We start from the raw sequence: 18250 nt of genomic DNA on the forward strand, positions 1-18250 counted from the left end.
ACAATATGTAAGTATATCGATAACAAGCTATCGTCCAAGCTTGTTTATGGCATCGATACTTTAGTTGGTCTTGCAAATACTTTCGACATTTTCATGTAAAAGTAGAGAATATAAAAACAATAATAAGAAAAATATTACTCGAGTCAGCAAAACATGTCGTTTCATTTAAGTACTAAAGAGCGATTATTGCTGCTAATTGATGATATTGAAATGATATCTAAGGAACTAATAGAACAAGCGCATCAAAAAATATCCAGCACCGAATTGGCGGATTTGCTCGACTTGTTGGTTTCCAAAGATGAGGAGTTTAGAAAAATGTTGGAGTTGGCAGAGGAGCAGGCTAAAGTGGAGGAAGCAATGGACAAATTGCGTGCTAAAGTCGAAATACATGTAAGTCTAATCACTGTTCTCTGGTCAGTGGTCTAATTGTTACAACTGATATACATCTGATCTAAAACTAAAATCTCATTATAGGATCGTGAAATACAAAAACTACAAAAATCACTGAAAGACGCAGAGCTTATACTCTCCACAGCCATATTTCAGGCACGCCAAAAGCTGGCTAGCATTAATCAGGCCAATAAGCGCCCGGTGTCATCTGAGGAACTCATAAAATACGCACACCGCATTAGTTCAGCAAATGCAGTGAGCGCTCCATTGACTTGGTGCATTGGGGATCTTCGAAGGCCATATCCTACAGACATTGAAATGCGGAATGGACTCTTGGGTAAATCTGAACAGAACATAAACGGCGGACTTGTCACGCATCAAAATAGCGCTATTCAGTCAGATGCCCAGCGCAATTTGAGCGGTACTGGAGGCAGCAGCGCGGGCAGTGGAAACGAAGTACCAAACGCATTCCAAAATCAATTCAGTTGGAATCTTGGTGAACTGCATATGATGGGAGCATCTGGCAACTCTGTTGCTCTAGAAACACGTGCACACAAAGAATCTTCAGCTCAGGATGATGTTGAGGTCATGTCCACAGACAGCTCAAGTTCTAGTTCAAGTGATTCGCAATAGATGCACAAATAGTAATAGTGTAGCAATTAAGATAGTTTTATATATATATACGTAATATTAAAAAACAAAAATATTTATATATGTAAATGTCTACATAGGTAAACATTTATTTAAAAATTATCCTTTCGCGATATCGATGGCGACTTATGGTGTTTGCATAGTTATCGACATTCACACATCGTTACGCGAGAGAATGGCAATTAATTTGCTGGCATCGCCAATCACACGGAAATAATTCGACAAATTTTAGTTTTTTAATGGAACCAGAAAGGCTTTAAATTTTGCCTGTATATGATATATAACTCGGTTTACAATAAAACAAGTCTATTCTGTAATGTGTGAGTGTGTGTGTTTGCGGTATAGCTAATGCAAAGGCCTTGAAAATTGTTACGAAAAACTGACTGACGACGTACGGAGTGGTGAGGTACGTGCTTTAAGAAGAAGAGAAGCCTCGCCAGCGCAATATTAGAGGTGGTGGTCAGGGAACAGCAGCAGTAGAAGCAGCGGAACCGCAGCACACCCCGCATTAAAGTTACACACACACGACACTATTTTTCCATTAAATTTCTGGAAAATTGCACATCGTGCGGATTGACTGCAGCATGATCCATTGCGTGTATCTAGTTTACGTATGTAAAGCATAAAAAGGCCCCTAGAAAACTGATACTGTTACCGAAACCGGATTAAAAGTGTAACTAGGGCGCCTAGCTAAGAGAAAAGCTCGTGGCGTCGTGGCGTCGGAGCGGATACAGAGTTTCTACAAACAGTTAGACATTAAATTCAAAAATCATGATGATACAAGAGCCTGTACAGGTAAATCGATAGCAAACGATTACAGTAAAAAAAAATCATACATTTTTTCTATATTTATTTTCAATCTGCTTTGAATAGGCCGCCATATGGCACTGTCTGAACCACTACGATAATAGGGATGCAGTTTTCCTGGCGGAACGGCTCTGCTCAGAAGGTTAGTAAAACCTTCACTTCTTATACTTACATATAAAAAATGTATGGTTGATGGGCTTTGTTCTTGCAGTGGAAAGCGATGAGACAATATATTTGTTAGCCACCAGCTATTATCGTTCAAATCAATTGGATCAAGCTTATTGGCTGCTACAAGAGAAGTCGCGACGCTCCCCCCAATGCCGCTACTTGCAGGCCAAATGCGCCTACGAGCTGAAAAAGTACGCAGAGGCGGAAAGTGCTCTGGTTTCGAGTGGATTTGCGGATAGCAAACATTTCGATGAGCTGCAGCGTGAGTTTGGGGATATTGCCTGTTTCGCTTATCAATTGGTGGCGCAGATTTGTATGCGCACAGAGCGCCAGAAGCTGGCGGTGAATGCACTACGGCGAGCGCTCAAACTGAACCCTTTCATGTGGCATGCGTTTGCCGATCTGTGCCTGCTGGGTCAGGACACGGATACCGCGGCAATATTCCAAATTCAAAGCACTGATGTGTTCAACACTTGCCAAGGCAGCAGCGCCAACGCCAATTCGATGGTGCTGTTCAGCGGCAGCTCTGCTAACGAGCAGCAACAACAGCTAGAGAATATTTTGCTAAACAATATAAGCAATAATTCACATTATATACTAAATACCCCAGTGGACCACAATCAGCAGCAGCAGCAGCAACAGCAGCAAAACAACAACGGCAGCAGCTTGTCCACCCTACAGAATCTGATGACACCAAACAACAACATTAACAACAACAACAATAACAATCTCAACAGCTCTATTACCATGCTGCGAGGTGGTGGCGGCGGTGGCGTTCAACAGCAGCAGAACACCAATTCAAGTATGATGCTGCTCGAGGACACGCCTATGGGTTATGCAACGCATGATGCTCCCACACAACTGCATCAACAGCACCCGCAGCAATTGTATGATACCAACAGCGGCACACCGTTTCGGAAGCAATTCAAATATTTGTCTGCAATATCACCGTTAACTCCCAGCTTTGGCGTTATGCCGCTGACTAGTCCCTCCGATGGCGGCTCAGCTGTATTGCAAGCCAATTTGAGTGTGTCTGCGTATTCGCCATTGCCCCAAATGCTTGTGGAGGTTAATCAAGAGCCAAAAATGATGGGAAAGAAATTTAAGGCGCATGTTGGTGGCCTCATCAATCGTCAGGACAAGAGTAAACCCGCCGTTTTTACGCAGGCTGGCAATATAACGCCCCGTACGCCAAACAATGTGGTGGGCAATGGTCCGCCCAATCCTAATGCGGCGGTGCGTCGCAGCTCGCGGTTATTCAGCAATTCGGCATACTCGGTCAAGGAGAATAACAAATCGCCCAACATCACGAATAACAATAAATTTGTTCAGCCGCGATCGCCGCCACGTAAAACCAAATCGTCACGCATGACGAAAATCTGTTTAAGCAACGAGCTCATTGATGAGAAGTCGCATCACCATCTCGCCGAGAAGCTGAGCGAAAAGCAATCACGCAAGGAGAAAGAAAAAGTAGAAACAATCACATCGGCTGCGACAGCCGGCGGCAACAATCAAACAGGAGTAAACAATCGCAGCGCCGACGACGCCAAAGTCCTGCTAAACAATAGCCTGAATAATGCCCAAACACTGGCGCATCAGTTGCTAACCATGAAAAAGCAATCGGCAGACGGTCTAATGCTGCTTCTCCGGGACCTTGCCGAGGGCTACAAACTACTGTCGTCGTTTCAATGCAAGGCGGCCATTATGCATCTGGAGTCAACTATACCAAAGCATCATCTGAACTCGAGTTGGGTGCAATCGCTGATTGGCTTGTGTCGCTATGAGCTGCGTGAATACGAAGCTGCTGTGGTCATATTCAAGCGGATACACGAAATGGAGCCACGTCGCCTGGAGTACATGGAAATCTATTCCACATCCCTATGGCACTTGCAAAAGGAGGTGGCGTTATCGGCCCTGGCGCAGGACCTGATTGCACAGGATAAGCGCAGTCCGGTTACGTGGTGTGTGGCTGGCAATTGTTTTTCACTGCACAAGGAGCATGAGACGGCCATCAAATTCTTTAAGCGGGCGGTGCAAGTGGATCCCGACTTCGTTTACAGTTACACGCTCCTGGGCCACGAACTGGTACTTACCGAGGAATTTGACAAGGCCATGGACTATTTTAGGGCAGCAGTTGTACGCGATCCGCGGCATTATAATGCCTGGTTTGGCATAGGCACCATTTACTCCAAGCAGGAGAAATACGAACTGGCCGAGCTGCACTATCTCAAGGCACTCAAGATCAATACGCAGAACTCGGTCATTCTGGTGCACATTGGAGCGATGCAGTTTTTCATGCAGAAGAAGGATTTGGCACTGCAGACGCTGAATACGGCAGCTACGATAGATCCGAAAAATCCGTTGGCCCGATTCCATCGCGGCTCAATATATTTCTCATTGGGCAAATATCAAGAGGCATTGCGCGAGCTGGAGGAGCTGAAGGAAATTGTGCCAAAGGAGTCAGTTGTGTTTTATCTAATTGGTAAAATACACAAGACGCTGGGCAACATGGATTTGGCACTGATGCATTTCAGCTGGGCCACCGATCTGGATCCCAAGGGGGCCAACAATCAAATCAAAGATGCCTTCGATTCAATGGCGCATCCCAATTGCTGTCCAGCTAATGACAATGCTCTTGATGTTGACTTTGAACCAACATCGGAGCGTTCCGACGACTCAACGCAGGCGCAGCAGGATGTTAGCTACGACAGCGACTACTAAAAAATGTCTCCAAGTCTGAGCGCTTGTATATAATTACATAATTAATACATACATATTGAAGGAGAAAAAAAAAACAATTATGAATTATATTGAAGTTTAGATAACGATTAGATTTAGGATATTTATAACAAAAACAAAAATAAGATGATGAAGGTTTAAACAATTCTCTCTGTCTCTGTGCACTCTGAAAGTCTTAGGCAACAAAAAAAAATGCATTATATACCAATTACCAACTAAATTATACAAAATACAACAATTTAAATGATCGCTTAAGTTAAAAATCAAATCAAGAAAACCAAATGCAAATTCAAAGAAAACAATCAGTTTAGTTTCAAAAAATGGGCGCGCAGTGACGTTGCCCACTTTCGATGCTCGATTGACGAAATTAATTGTAATCGATATCAGTTTTAGATTTGCCACTCGATGTGAATCAGGATTTAGATGATGCTTTCACATTTGATTATTTAAATTAAGCCTAAAGACGACGTTTGGGGATGCGTCACTGCTGCTCCAAATGATAAATGACAAAATAATATACAAATTAACCTACAATTTTATAAGATTTTGTTGTAAGTTTATATGGACATGACTTTCCTACTAACTCCACCTCCTCTTCGCTAGACAAGTCATGCGATTCATATCGCGATTGCTGCAGTTCATCCAGAGTCAAGCGCTCAGTTAACTCCAAGACGTTGCGCAGGCGCTCGACTTTAACGCCCAGCATGAATGCAATGTCGGGCAGCTGAGATTCCTGCACTCGATACTGGCGTGGCAATGCTATATTCAACGCATCTCGAATTTTCCTAGTACCAAACACCTCGGTTAGTGATTCACTTAAAGATGGCGTCGTTGAGCCCCACGATTCAACGTTCGGTGGGGATGGTGAAAGCTTTTCGCTATCAGTAGATATCGAATCAGACATTTGATTTGATTCATCGACCATTGTTGCGGAGCTGACACGTTGTAATTCACCCGAAATAATGGTTCCAGTCGCATATTTCGGTGCCGATGGTAGCTGATGGATAAAATGAGCTGGGTAACGCTCCGGCAAGAGAGTCTGAGTTAAATTCACACACTGATATGAATGAGATTGAGTCGAGTTGGTGTCCACTGTGGACACCTTTGGTGGGACTACAGCTGCCAATGGATTAGTCGTTGTGGACTGCAAAATCCCTGCTGAATCTCTCTCTTTGCCGGCGTTAGAAGTCATAATTGGTTGTTGTTCTAGTTGAAGGCTTTGCACAGGCTTTGCTTGGCTTTTAGAATGCTTTCGATTAGTCCTGGATTTAGACTTGGATTTGTCTGGCATTGATATTGCTATCTGCTGCTGGGAGCTTAGATGAAAGCGGTCCAGAGGCATTATTTCTGACACCGGCTCAGACAGCGGTGCTGTAAGCGCCTGAGCTACCTTAGTCTTCCTTTTCGAGCGTCCACGTCTTTTGACCGACGCTGAAACCGGATCAATCTGTGCTGTAACCGCCTGAGCTGTCTCAGTCTTCTTTTTCGGACGCCTTCCTCTTTTTCTCGATGCTGAGCGAATGCGGCCAAAGCGAGTTTTCTCTAATCCATTATTCTTTAATTCTGATTCCAGAGTTTTTTCTGGCGCTCCTTTGCTTGAAATTTTTGGTGTGTCTATGTGGTTGGGTGGAATTTGAGCCAGTTGGCTACATTCTTCATCTATTTCCTCAAAGAGCTGAGGCGAGCCAGCTCTATCTTCAGCTGATGCAACTGTAGCACATTCGAGAGCATCCTTAGTCGAATTTTTCTCACGTAAACGTTGGGAGCGACGCAGCTGCGAACCCGCCTCCTCTGATTGTAATGCTATCAAGTATTCAAGCTCCGAGCAATGTGTAGTAGCTGGACTAATGTTTATTATTTCAGTCGACGTAATCATTGCTCAACAAATTTGTTGAATAAAATCCTTTTTTTTTCAAATTACCACCATTTAAAGAAAACAAAACCAAAACTGCCGTTACAGTTACTCCATTCGTGTCACATTATTCAGCATTTGCGCGCAAGCAACAGGCAGTCTGGCAACGCCTATAATTTTTCTTTTCATTAGTTTGTTTTCGTCTACCATTTGCTGTGTTTGCTACCGAATCGTTTGGGTGTTATATTTAATCTTTAACTGAATTCGCATCAGTCGCATCGAAGTAAAACTGAATAATGCATATCTTAGATCTACCAGATACGGTGCTAATGGACATTTTCGAGTTACTCTCATACGATGAGGTAGCCAAAAAGCGCGAGGTATGTAATAAAGTGCAACTCGTGAATCGTAACTAACTCCTAGACGCTTCCATAAACTTCTGCGATGTTCTAGGTTTGCACTCGCTTCAACTATATTTGCCAACAGGTATTGAACACAGGATTTAATAGAGTTGTGAAGGAGCATGCCAAGAATTTCAAAAGGATTAAATCACTACTACCACGTCGCGAGTCAGAGCGTCGGTAGGTCATACAATATTAAACTGATTGTGGAATTTGATAAAATATCTGTATTATTCAGCAACCATATGCTGGCACGTCACTCGGATATCCTGACTTCCATCGAGACACGTATTTCAATGCTCACAATGACGTACTCCAAGTTTATCGATTTGAAGATATGCTGCTTTATACCCGGTCGCGTCCTGGATGAAATTAATAATATATTGAAACTGTTGGGAGGCACAACCAAGCCGTTGCGTCCGCATGAAGTGCTACAGGAATTGCGCGACATCTCCTCAATGGCAATTGAGCACTTCGATGAGAAAATTGCTATAAACTTTAAGACAGCCTTGAAAATGAACGAGTCCTCCAACGCGCGCGTTGTTGTCTGCGGCTCCCTGGGTGACATCAGCTTCAATGGCGTCAAGGTCAGTGCTTTAAAGAAGATTCACCAGCAGCAACCGATGATCCAGCAGCCACTGGCGCACCGGGAACCGTTGCTTCCGCCAGCCCGATGTCACAATATGCATTGTATGAACGACAAAAATAATGCATTGCTGCAAGCATTGCAATTGGCCAAATCACTGCCCACCACCGATAATGTTAAAAATGCCACTGAATGTCATTGCAAATATAACTATCAAGCGAAACAGCTGCAGCGCCAATTGCAAACGCAAAAGATGCTGACGATGAAAGTGCGCCTTCTAGAAAATTCACGAAGACAACAGGACCGACGCCTGCAGGAGGCGATGGGCAGCATTACAGAACTGGCAACCCAAGTGTTCGAACTCAAACGTCAACTCGAGGATGTCATGGCCAAAGGCAAGCCCATGGAGACCCAACCAAATGTTGCAAGTGGCGCTCTAAAGCGCTCAGCAAAGACTACGGATTGTTTGAAGCCAACCAAAAAACCGAAGGCTTAGTGCTGCCTTATGTAGGCTGTATAGATCGTACTTAAGATGTGGCCGTAGGTTAAGCACTGTACTTTCGAATACTATATACATGAATATAAATGGATGTGATCGTGTGGTAAGATAACGTAGTCTCCATAAAGCTGCTGCCGTTAATTAGGATACGGATTAAATACATAGGTGTACTATATAGCAATAATCAGGCGAAAGTGAAAACTATACCGTGCAACTTGTAATATTTCGAGTTAAGATTTATTGTTGCACTTGTTAATTAAATATTGTATTACACTTTTACAACTATATAAATACATAGAACATCTATATTAAACTTCCCATTCATACCTCATTTGACTTGAAATATGGACTGTTGTCTAGTTACTTTTCATTACTATTTTTTGTGGGTTTGCTTTGTCAAGAGTTGTGTGATTGCGTGTGTGTTTATCCATTTACTATATATAGCACTGGTAGATGATAAATAATGCATACATGTATATTTAAAAAGTACATTACATCAAACTGGAACATCTATAAAATCTATCAGCTGCAAGATTTGCCAGGAGTTTAGGAAGTTATTCTTGCATTCGATTAGTTTGGTTATAGCGCGCTGGGCCAACTGCTATTTGTATTTCTATTGCTATTGCTATCTAAGAGTACGTCTCCCATTCATATCAGATGTCTATATGTTGCTTATAGTAATTGTTAATCGTACATATTTTAGTGTAAAAAAGGTAGTAGAAATTGCCACTCGTTAGCAGTGTGCTTAAATCTTTGTATTAACTGACGGCGAGCGCAAGCTCTTGACTTAATTGTAAGCTAACTAATTCCTAAGTTGATTCTTTCAGTATAAGTATATATACATATACAATCAATAACACACAGGATATATCTATATATATATATACTCAGTAATAACAAAAGAAAATGGAAAACAAAATCATTGCATACGCGTTACTTAAACATTATTAGTTGCTATATACACCTATTGTTGATGCATGCCTATAAATATATATCTATACACGTATATGTATATATATATATTTATGTTTGTATAAACTAGTCAAATTGCAAGCATTGCCACGATGAAAACCCTACACACACATATATATATAAATCTATATATAATCTATATGCTACAAGATTTATAAATACATTTATGCATATATGCTATTTCCTATGTACAAAGATACTTAAACGCTGCCGTTTAAATCGTTTTAGATCGTTTATATCATAATTGCGCTCATTTAGTAGCGTCGCCGACGTTGCTACTTTTTCTTAACGGCTGCCTTGTGCTGAATCTTCTCCTGGAGCTGCCGTATCAGCTGTTGAATATCGTCGACATTGTACGCATAGATTAGTTTACATTGCTTGGCCTGAATGTTGCCGTTGTTGAGATTTTTAAGCGCATGCTGCAAACAGTAGACGTTGCCCTCCTCGGTGCGCACCATTGATATATACAGATTGGCTCGACATAGATCGCATTCGCTCTCAATTGATTTGTGCGGCGGTTGCTGTTGCTTCTTGGCCTTTTGACCCTTCTCCGCCTGCACTTTTTCGGTGGATGTGACGCCAGCGGCCTAAAAATAAATGCAAATTTTCAATTATCAATTATTTTTCTTCTCCATTTTAATGATGTCATACCCTGAGCTGCTCGCGTGCCGCTGATTCCTTCTCGCAGACCTCGTTTAGCATGGGAAGCATCTGCTGCAGTGTATCCGAATTGACGCGCTGATCGTAGCCTAGGGCGAAGAGCAATTGCTCCAGGGAGAACATTGCCGGTTCACAGCTCTCATGAATGTCCTGCAACGGCAAAACATAAATTAAATGCTTTAATTTTGTTTAATATGCAAGCTATATTCGAGGTTTACCCTGAAATCATCCTTGGCTAAGTCGAGCCACGACATAGTTGCGAAATAGACGCTCTCAGAGACCACATAGCCCGTGGCAAGGCTGGAGGTATAGGCGCGCGGGAAAACTACAATGAACTCGCCAGGCTTCTGCTCGATGCGGCATAGCGAGACGCCGCGATCGGTGAGCATATGTGGAGGCACCATCACCGTATCACAGGGTAACCAAATCGTCTTATTTTGACAGTGCGTCGGTATCAGTGACGTCAACGCCGAACGGAAATTGGCGCTCTGGTCGTCGGGTATGCCGTACCACAGCTTGGAGGCACCTGTATGCAGATACTCAATCCAGGACAGCCCATGAGGATCGCGATACCAGCAGCAGGCGGAGAAGAGCATGCCCACATGGAGCGTGGGCACTGTGACACCCATTACAGGTCCAAGTGAGCGCAGCACGGAGCCCGCATTATTGGTCAAAACCTTGAGATTCCACGGATGACGCGCATAGTTTGAACCCTTGCCCTTGGGACCCGGACTGGGAAAACCATAGCCCCAGCCCGAGCTATCAATGGAGCCCGAATGCACGCACACATGACTGTCGCGCACGGCTACATGGCGCCAGAACTCAGCCTCCACTTCGTTGACCGTCGGATCGGTGCTCTTGAACCACAGGGCCATGGTGTTGCGCGCTATTCGATAGAATTGACTGAGCGCCATGCTGCGGCCCTTGACAATGCACTCCATCGAAACGCCATCGATCTCTTCCTCCGACTCCTCGTCCTCGTCCGTGGATACATCGTCCTCCTCGTTCGAAACGCTCTCGGTGCTATTCACAAAACGATCCGCATTGCGTCGAGCGCGTGCCTCTCGCTTCGCCCAATCCGCCTCGACCTCATCAAAGAGTTTCTGCCGCTCTGCCGGTGAGAGGGTGTCGTAGGGCAACAAGTACTTGCAGTAGATGTCGTCCAGCTTGGTAACACGATCCTGTGCGAGCTTCGGTATGCACATCTCTTCGGCCACACGGGCCCATTTCTTTTTCTCGATAACCTCCTTCAGGCCGCCCAGCTCCTGCACGGTGTGATATAGACGCGGCAGATCCACCTCCATGCCACCAATCCAGGGCGCATGATTCATCACAATGCTCTGGGTGGCCAAGTACTTTTTGATCGCACTCAGCTCCTTGGCACTGGGCCCCCAGCGGTGTAGCATCTTGTGCACATACTGATTGTACGCCGTGAAGCGCATCTCATCCGAGATGCGACACTCGGGCTTGAAGCTGGCCGGCGGTATGATCTTGCAGATGCCGAAGCGGGCAGCGATCGGTGTGATGCGCTCAATGAATTCAATGGGATCGGCGAACTCCTTCTCGGTGGGCTTAAATATAGGCGCCTCGACCATCTGTGTGGGGTCATCGTGTCGCGGAAATGCCGTATTATTGGCCATCTTAATGGGCGTATCATCCTTGTACTTCTTGGCCAGAGCTGTCGAGGCGGCAGTCACTGCAGCAGTGCGCGACTTGCCAGAGCCGGAGAAGAGCGAAGAATTCGAATTGACGCGCACCAGGCCCGTTGCTGCAGCGCCCGCCGCTGTCGCTGCTGCTGCTGCTGCAGATGATGTGCTGGCCTTCAGGCTGTTGGTGGCTGCTATGACGGCGGCAACGGCATCGCTGCTCGTGTTGGCGGCATTGAGCAGCGTTTTGACCAGCTCATTGTCCGGCAGCGGCTTTGAGGAATTGGTGTCCATTTGCGCTTTAGTTACGAGCGTTGCCTGCATCACGACCTTCTGATTAGGCCCGTCGGGACCTTCACGGCCCAGCTTGACGGCCACGCCTTGTATGCCGCCCTCACCACCGCCGCTTGCACCCTGCAGCAGTGGTATATAGAAGGTGGCGCCTTCAGCATCAGAATCTCCACCTGTGCTGGCTGCCGGAGCTGCTGTTGCTTGTTGCTGTTGCTGCTGCTGTTGTTGTTGTTGCTGTTGTTTCTTTCGCGCTGCTGCTGATGCTGTTGCTGCTTTATTGGGCTTCTCCAGCTTATCCGTGGGACTGAGCGTCAACTGCACTGCCGTCGCTGCCGCCGCTGCAGCCGCGCGTTTTTTCGTCGGGGAGCGCTCGCTGAGCGCCGGCGGAGGCGCTGCTGTATCGTTGTCTGCGTTGCGACGACGATTTGTTGCTTTGCCAGCAGCAACAGTTGTTGCTGCAGCTCCACCTGCTCCAGCTGTTGCTGCTGCTGCTGAATCCTCCTCCTTGCCAAAGGCATAAATAGAAGTTTTTTCGGCAACTTTGGTCGACTGCTGCTGCTGCTGCTTGCTTTCTGCCTGGGCTTGGGCCTTGGCCTTGCTCTGGCTCTGGTAAACAGGCGTTCGCTTGGTAGGCGTGGCTGGCGTTGACGCTCCTGCTTTAGTGTTGCTCGGACTGGGCGGTGGCGTTGTTTGTTTTGCAGCAGCGGCTGCTGCTGCCGCTGCGGCGGCATTTGTCTGCTTTTTATTAGCTGTCTTCTGTTTACTGGGCGGCGGCGGTGGCGGCGTGGGCGTTGCACTGGGCGTAGGCGTGGCAGTGGCGCTTCGTTTGCTGCCCGCTCCAGCGGCTGCTGCAGCAGGCTGCGTTGCAGCTGCCTTTGCACTATTGCTGGCTGCATTCTTCGGCTTTTTGTCTCCCGCCGATGTTTCCAGCTGCGATTTCTGGGTGAGATTCACGGGCGTCATGCACTTGTCAAAGTCCAGCGTTTCGGGCTCTGCCTCTGTATCCTTGCGATTGCCGGCAATTGTTGCCGCCGCTGTAGCGCTGCTGACTAGCACTGGGGTCGCCTTCAGGGACGGGCCCTTGGCTGACCAGGCGCTCTCACTCTTGCCCAGCTCGCCGCGAGTATTCTTCGAGGAGCTGCTGAAGCTGGTGCTCTCTTTGTCATCGCGGGTGGTGGGTCCTGGTGGAGTTTGCGCCTGCTGCGGCCGTAAGCTGTCATCGTAATCGTCGTCCAGATCATCCTGGATCTCATCCGGATTCGAGCTACACTCGATCAGCCACTTTTGTATCTGCTCGTGCGTCATGTTCACCTTGGCCTTGCGTCGCTCCTTGCTCGACAGCTGATCGCCAAAGTATCCCTCGGTGGGCACCACCGGCCCCAGCACCGGTTTGTGTATGGAACCACATTTGCCCAGCGTGCATTTGGTGTTGTCCGGCCCGGAGCTTTGGGCCAAACTCACACTGGCTATGCCAAAAATCTTGCCCGACTCCTCTTTGCTGGGCATGAGCGTGGCCTGTGCCAGGATGCTGCCGATTTCATCTTTCAGCGGGTCCGCATTGCTGTTGCTGGTCTGTGTTGCAGGTGTTGTTGTGGTAGTTGTTGCTGCTGCTGCAGCTGCAACTGTTGCTGCTGTCAGCTGCAGTTGGCTTGGCGCTGTCGACGCTTGCTGCTGCTGTTGAGTCTGTTGTTGTTGTTGCTGCTGCTGCTGCTGCTGCTGCAACTGTTGTTGCTGTTGATGATGTTGGTGTTGCTGCGAAGCGACTGCAGCAGCCGCTGCAGCTGCTGCCGCCGCCGATGTGGAGGCCATCGGCGAGGGCGTGGCACTTAGACTGAGATTGAGACTTTGACTCTGACTAACTGTTACGCTCTTTGGTGCGGCTGCCACAGGCGTCGTGAGGCTGTTGAGCGTGGAGCGCGCTGCTGTCGTAGCCGTAAAGCTGCTGTTGCTCAGCGCATTGCTCGCTGCCACGCTGCCGATGCTGTTGTTGTTGTTGACAATGTTGTTGGCACGCGGCAGAACACTGCTGCGCTCATATTTGGGCGTTAGAAAATTGGGATTTATCTTGGGGCACTGATACGCCTCAATGGGCGGCGGATAAGTTGTGGGTGGCGTCTGATATTTCAGCGGGGACGTCACGCTGCTGGCTGTGGCCAATGTTGATGATAGCTGCTGCTGCTGCTGTTGGTGCTGGGGCGTCTTGTTGCCAGCAGCAGCTGCTGCCGCCGCCGCTGCAGCAACTCCAAATGTCGAAGGTCGCACATACGGCGTATGATAATGCGGCGATGCTTGCGGCAAATACGATGAGGTCTTCGCGAATCCCACAGCTGCCGTGCTTAGACCGCCGCCCGCAGCACCTGGGAGCGCATACGTGGCGGGCACATTAAGTATCTTCGACGTGGGCACCGGCGACTTCTTCTCCATGGCCTTCAGTGTGGCTGCAGCCGACGCATAGCTGGGCGGCGATATGGAGTAAGGCATGGGCTTGGTGGTCAGTGGCAGCATCGTTAGCTGCGTGGTGCCTTGCGCAGTGGGTGGACAACTGGGTTGCGGGGTCAAAGGCTTAAGAGTGGGTGATGTTGTTGTTGTTGCAGCCACTGTTGCTGTTGTTGCTGCTGCAACTGCTGCTGTTGTTGCTGCTGCCGCCGTTGTTGTTGCTGTTGCAGCTACGCCTGCTGTTGCAACTGTTGCTTCCGCTGCTGTTGTTGTTGGACCTTCAGCTTTGTTGTTGCTAGCTTTGGTTGTTGTTGCAGATGTTGCTGCTGTTGTTGTTGTTGTGGTCACTTCTCCTGCTGCTGTTGTTGTTGCTGCTGCAGCTGCTGCTGCTGCCGCTGCTGTGGCTGTTGCTGAGGGCACTTTAATGGCCAATGGCTCATCATCTGAGTCGCTAAAACTCTTTTCCAGCTTGCGCTTGGTTTCGTTTAGCTCCTCATTAATTAAAAAATCCTCCTCCGCATCGGAGTCGTCTTTCTGTTGCTGCTGATGTTGTTGTTGCTGCTGTTGGTTTTTTTGTTGTTGCTGTTCGGACTTGGCTTTGGCCAGGGCCAGTGCACCCTTTTTTACCAGCATGCCCTCTATTTGTGGCTTGCCAGTCGGAGCCGCTGATCCACTCGCACCACCCGTTGCCCCTTTTGCCTGCTTGGGCGGACGACCACGTCTCGCTGGGGCTGGTGGCGCTGCTGCTGTTGTCGCTTCTGGGGAGGATAGAGCCGGAGTATGCTCGGCAGCTGCAACTGCAGTTGTTGTACCTGCTGCTCCTGCTGCATTTTCCGTCTCCGCTGCAGCTGCGGATTTATTAGACTTTTTTGAAGCTTCTGCTGTTCCTGATTTGCCAGACGCATTCTTCTTCATCTCCTTTTCCATCTTCTCCATTTGCTTGACATTAGGTATGTCTGGAAAGCTGCTCAACGATAGGTCATCCTCCTCATCGTCGGCCATCTGCAGCTTGTGTCCAATGATGCCCATATAGATGGCCGCCGCCTCCTTCGTCTTTCGCGACGGCCGTTGACTCCGCTGCGGACTGGGACTCACTGATCGCTCGGCTTTGCTTGCCTTTGACTGCGCCTGACGACGCACGGGACGAGCACTCTGGGCCAGCTTTTTGGGCGAGGGCGGCGACGTTTCTGACTCTCCATCTCCTTCTTCCTGCTGTTCAGTATCCTCTTCGGCTTTCTTTTTGAGCGCTTTTCCTCGCTTCGGTTTGGGCTGTTCCGCCTCCGTCTTGCTGGGTGTCGTTGCATTAGCTGCTTCTGCCTTCTCCTCTTCTCGTTGCTGCTGCTGTTTTTTTGCTGATCCGCCTGCTGACTTGCGCCCACGTGCGTTGCTTGTGGCGGCTGCTGCTGCTGCAGTTGCCCCTGTTCCTGCTGCACTCTTCTTAGCTCCCTTCTTCAGCTTTATGGCTTTGGCCAGCGGCTGTTCATCGTCGGAACTGAAATCAAATACATTCAGCCCCTTCTGCTGTTCGGTCGCTGTCACAGTTGAGGTTGTGCTTCCGTTTTCTAATTGCTTCTTGGCCGCATCTTTGGCATAAATGCTTGAGTTGGTTTTCTCCTTGCTGATCTTGCTTGCTTGCTTCTTGGTCTCGGTCGCTGCAGCGGTCTTCTTCTGCTCCTGCACCTCCTTTTCCTTCTCCTTCTCATCCTCCGTGTCCGGCTCCTGCTTGGGCGGCACCTTGACGGGCTCAAAAAAAGCCCGCTGGCGTGTCATACGCCCCGACGACTCTGGCGAGGGTATGAATATAGGCGATTCCCGTTGCCGCACCCGCTTCACAGGACCCTTTTCCTTATCCTTGCTGCTGCTGTTCTCGGTCACCGCTGGAGAAACAGCCGCTCGTGATTTTCTACCCGCCGCTGCTGCTGATATTGCTTGGTTGCGTCCGCGTTTGGCATTCGAGTGTGTCGTTTCCGACTTGGTCTCATCAGCGCCACCATTACGTGAACTCGCATCGTGGGCCGAGAAAAACTCATCATCGTCGTCCTCTTCCTCGTCTTCCCCTTGCTGAGCGGAATCATCTTTAGTTTGTTCTGATTCATCTTCCTTTTCCTTATTGCTGGCGCGATTCGAGCGTCGCTTTAAGATCTCAGTGCGCCTGGCGCCTCGTCTATTGCCCTCGGCTACTACTTCGGCACGCTTGCGCACTGCGCCCGCTAGGAGCACAGGAGGAGGAGCTGCTGGCAGAGGCTTCACAGATTCAGTTTTATCACTAGCTGCTTTATCCGCTGTTCCCAGTTCTGGCTGCACCAACTGCGGCTGCTGTTGTTGCTGCGTCTGTTGTTGCATTTGCTCAACTTTAGCTTTAGCTGTGATTGTTGCCGTTGCTGCTGCTGTTTTGGCGGGTCTGCCGCGTTTCTTCTTGCCAATATTCTTTTTTTTACTGTTGCTGCTGGTGTCGCTGGCTGGTGGAGCTTCATTTGCCTTGCTCTTGCCCTGATTCAAATAGTCCAAATGGGCGGGCAAAGCCGAGGTGCCGCGTAGACAGAGAAATGTGACAAAATCATGTGCCTTGGGACACTTATTTGGCAATATCTCAATCGGTGGTTGGTGGCTTTCAGTGGATGTGCTGGGTCCAGACGCTGATGCTGAGGATGCTGCTGCTGCTGCAACGTTGACCGCACTGAAACCGCCTGCAGCGGTGGGCGCGCTCTGGCCTTGTGCAAATTTACGCTGCGCCTGCACCTTTGTTCTGTGGGTGTGGGTAGGACATAGATACGCAAAAGACAAGTGTGAGTCGATTTTAATTGGTAACAAATGCAACTGAATACAAATCAAATGCAAAATCAAAGAACAAAACAAAAACGCATCGAATTTCCCAACACGTACACAGCCACACACACGCACAATCACCCCCACCCACACACATGGGCACCTGCTCTACCCTAAAGCAACTGCGAATCAGCCCTTGGCCTGTGCAACAACAGCGCCACGAAGCGTGTTCGACAGTGATGCGCTCTTTTAACCGCTAAATAGCTAAAATAAACAGATTTATAACTTGTATACAGTAATATTATTACTTTAAACATTTTTTTTTTTTTTTTTAAGAATTTAAAAGACTGCCACCAATACTCATTTGCTGTATTTCAAAATAAATTGTTTTTGAATTATTTTCAATGTAAAGCCAAAAACACTGTTGCTTATACAATATAGCGCACCGCACTTCACGTTGAGCAGAGGTGTGGGTGTGAGGGGGAGGGCGATATTGCTGTTAGTACATTTAACAGTGACTGCCACTGCGTCGTCATCTCTGTAGAGAATTTACACACATATGCAGTCATCTACGATCGACTAAATAGATAGGGGGGAGGCATTGGCTCACCTTTTGGGCATCTCAGGTGATGACTCTATAGCAACGGTCGCCGCTGCCGCCAACGACGATGACGTTGGCGGGGTCTCCGTTTCCTTACGGCGACGCTTGTTGTCTTTTGAGACAACCATTTTGTTGCGAATTTTTCGCGCCTCTTTTTCCCCCAATATTTTTCTCTTTGAGACGTGCAAATGCGACCGTTATTAATACACAGTTAATATAAAATTTAATATTTTGGTGATAATTGCAATTTGTGTTTATTCCCCCGTACTCAGCATTTACATAAACGTACGCAATTGCCAATTTTCCACTGACACTACAAACACTGATTTTGTTGGTGGCGCCTGCACGAAGTTGAAATCATATTTTCGCGTCATATTTTCGTTATTTTACCTAGCCGTACACATTATAATTGATATACTAAAATATATATTATTGTCTCACTGTTACTGTTATCGTACACATTATTAGTTTACATTTCACTGGCTGCAGAAAAGTTAAATTTTTTATGTGAGATTTTCCATTCTGCTTGCACATAATTTTTTTTCCCCACCGCTTTGCTTTGTGTCCGCCATGACATTAGAGATGTACATATAATTTAAACATCGTCGCTAAACGCATTCTTGACAATCGTTTTGCAGCTGTGTCTGCAGAAGTCAATTTATGTCATTTCAATTTGTAATTTTTGTATATTAAATTGGTTTTTATTGATATAGCAAAATTTTTTATTGTTACACAACAGAAAATTAAAAATTAATATATGCCGTTATAGAAATGTTTGCTTTTGG

The 18250-nt window shown here is 47.3% G+C and overlaps 5 protein-coding genes across 5 annotated transcripts; 3 read left to right on the top strand and 2 right to left on the bottom strand.

Annotated features, from left to right (window-relative positions):
- Positions 1–20: 20 nt before the first annotated feature.
- Positions 21–1110, top strand: MED4 (mediator complex subunit 4). Its single transcript, XM_018007163.2, has 2 exons — positions 21–390; positions 475–1110. Exons 1-2 carry the CDS (start codon positions 154–156, stop codon positions 1021–1023), a joined length of 786 nt encoding a protein of 261 aa, XP_017862652.1. The 5' UTR covers positions 21–153; the 3' UTR covers positions 1024–1110.
- Positions 1111–1219: 109 nt separating this feature from the next.
- On the top strand, positions 1220–5297 carry Cdc27 (cell division cycle protein 27). Its single transcript, XM_018007171.2, has 3 exons — positions 1220–1836; positions 1915–1990; positions 2060–5297. Exons 1-3 carry the CDS (start codon positions 1813–1815, stop codon positions 4735–4737), a joined length of 2778 nt encoding a protein of 925 aa, XP_017862660.1. The 5' UTR covers positions 1220–1812; the 3' UTR covers positions 4738–5297.
- On the bottom strand, positions 4013–6631 carry mei-P22 (meiotic P22). Its single transcript, XM_018005689.2, has one exon. It carries the CDS (start codon positions 6629–6631, stop codon positions 5279–5281), a length of 1353 nt encoding a protein of 450 aa, XP_017861178.2. The 3' UTR covers positions 4013–5278.
- A 216-nt stretch (positions 6632–6847) lies between these two features.
- Positions 6848–8406, top strand: pall (F-box protein pallbearer). The gene is made up of 3 exons (XM_018006141.2): positions 6848–6987; positions 7061–7188; positions 7247–8406. The coding sequence occupies exons 1-3, from the start codon at positions 6904–6906 to the stop codon at positions 8088–8090; spliced, it is 1056 nt and encodes a 351-aa protein (XP_017861630.1). The 5' UTR covers positions 6848–6903; the 3' UTR covers positions 8091–8406.
- On the bottom strand, positions 8309–18226 carry Jarid2 (Jumonji, AT rich interactive domain 2). The gene is made up of 4 exons (XM_089467152.1): positions 17475–18226; positions 9944–16844; positions 9717–9875; positions 8309–9652 (listed from the first exon to the last, which is right to left on the bottom strand). The coding sequence occupies exons 1-4, from the start codon at positions 17591–17593 to the stop codon at positions 9341–9343; spliced, it is 7491 nt and encodes a 2496-aa protein (XP_089323278.1). The 5' UTR covers positions 17594–18226; the 3' UTR covers positions 8309–9340.
- Between the last annotated feature and the right edge of the window lie 24 nt (positions 18227–18250).

This window comes from Drosophila arizonae, chromosome 4 (assembly GCF_054131065.1).
Source record: "Drosophila arizonae isolate 15081-1271.41 chromosome 4, UAZ_ARI_1.0, whole genome shotgun sequence".
Lineage (NCBI taxonomy): Eukaryota > Metazoa > Arthropoda > Insecta > Diptera > Drosophilidae > Drosophila > Drosophila arizonae.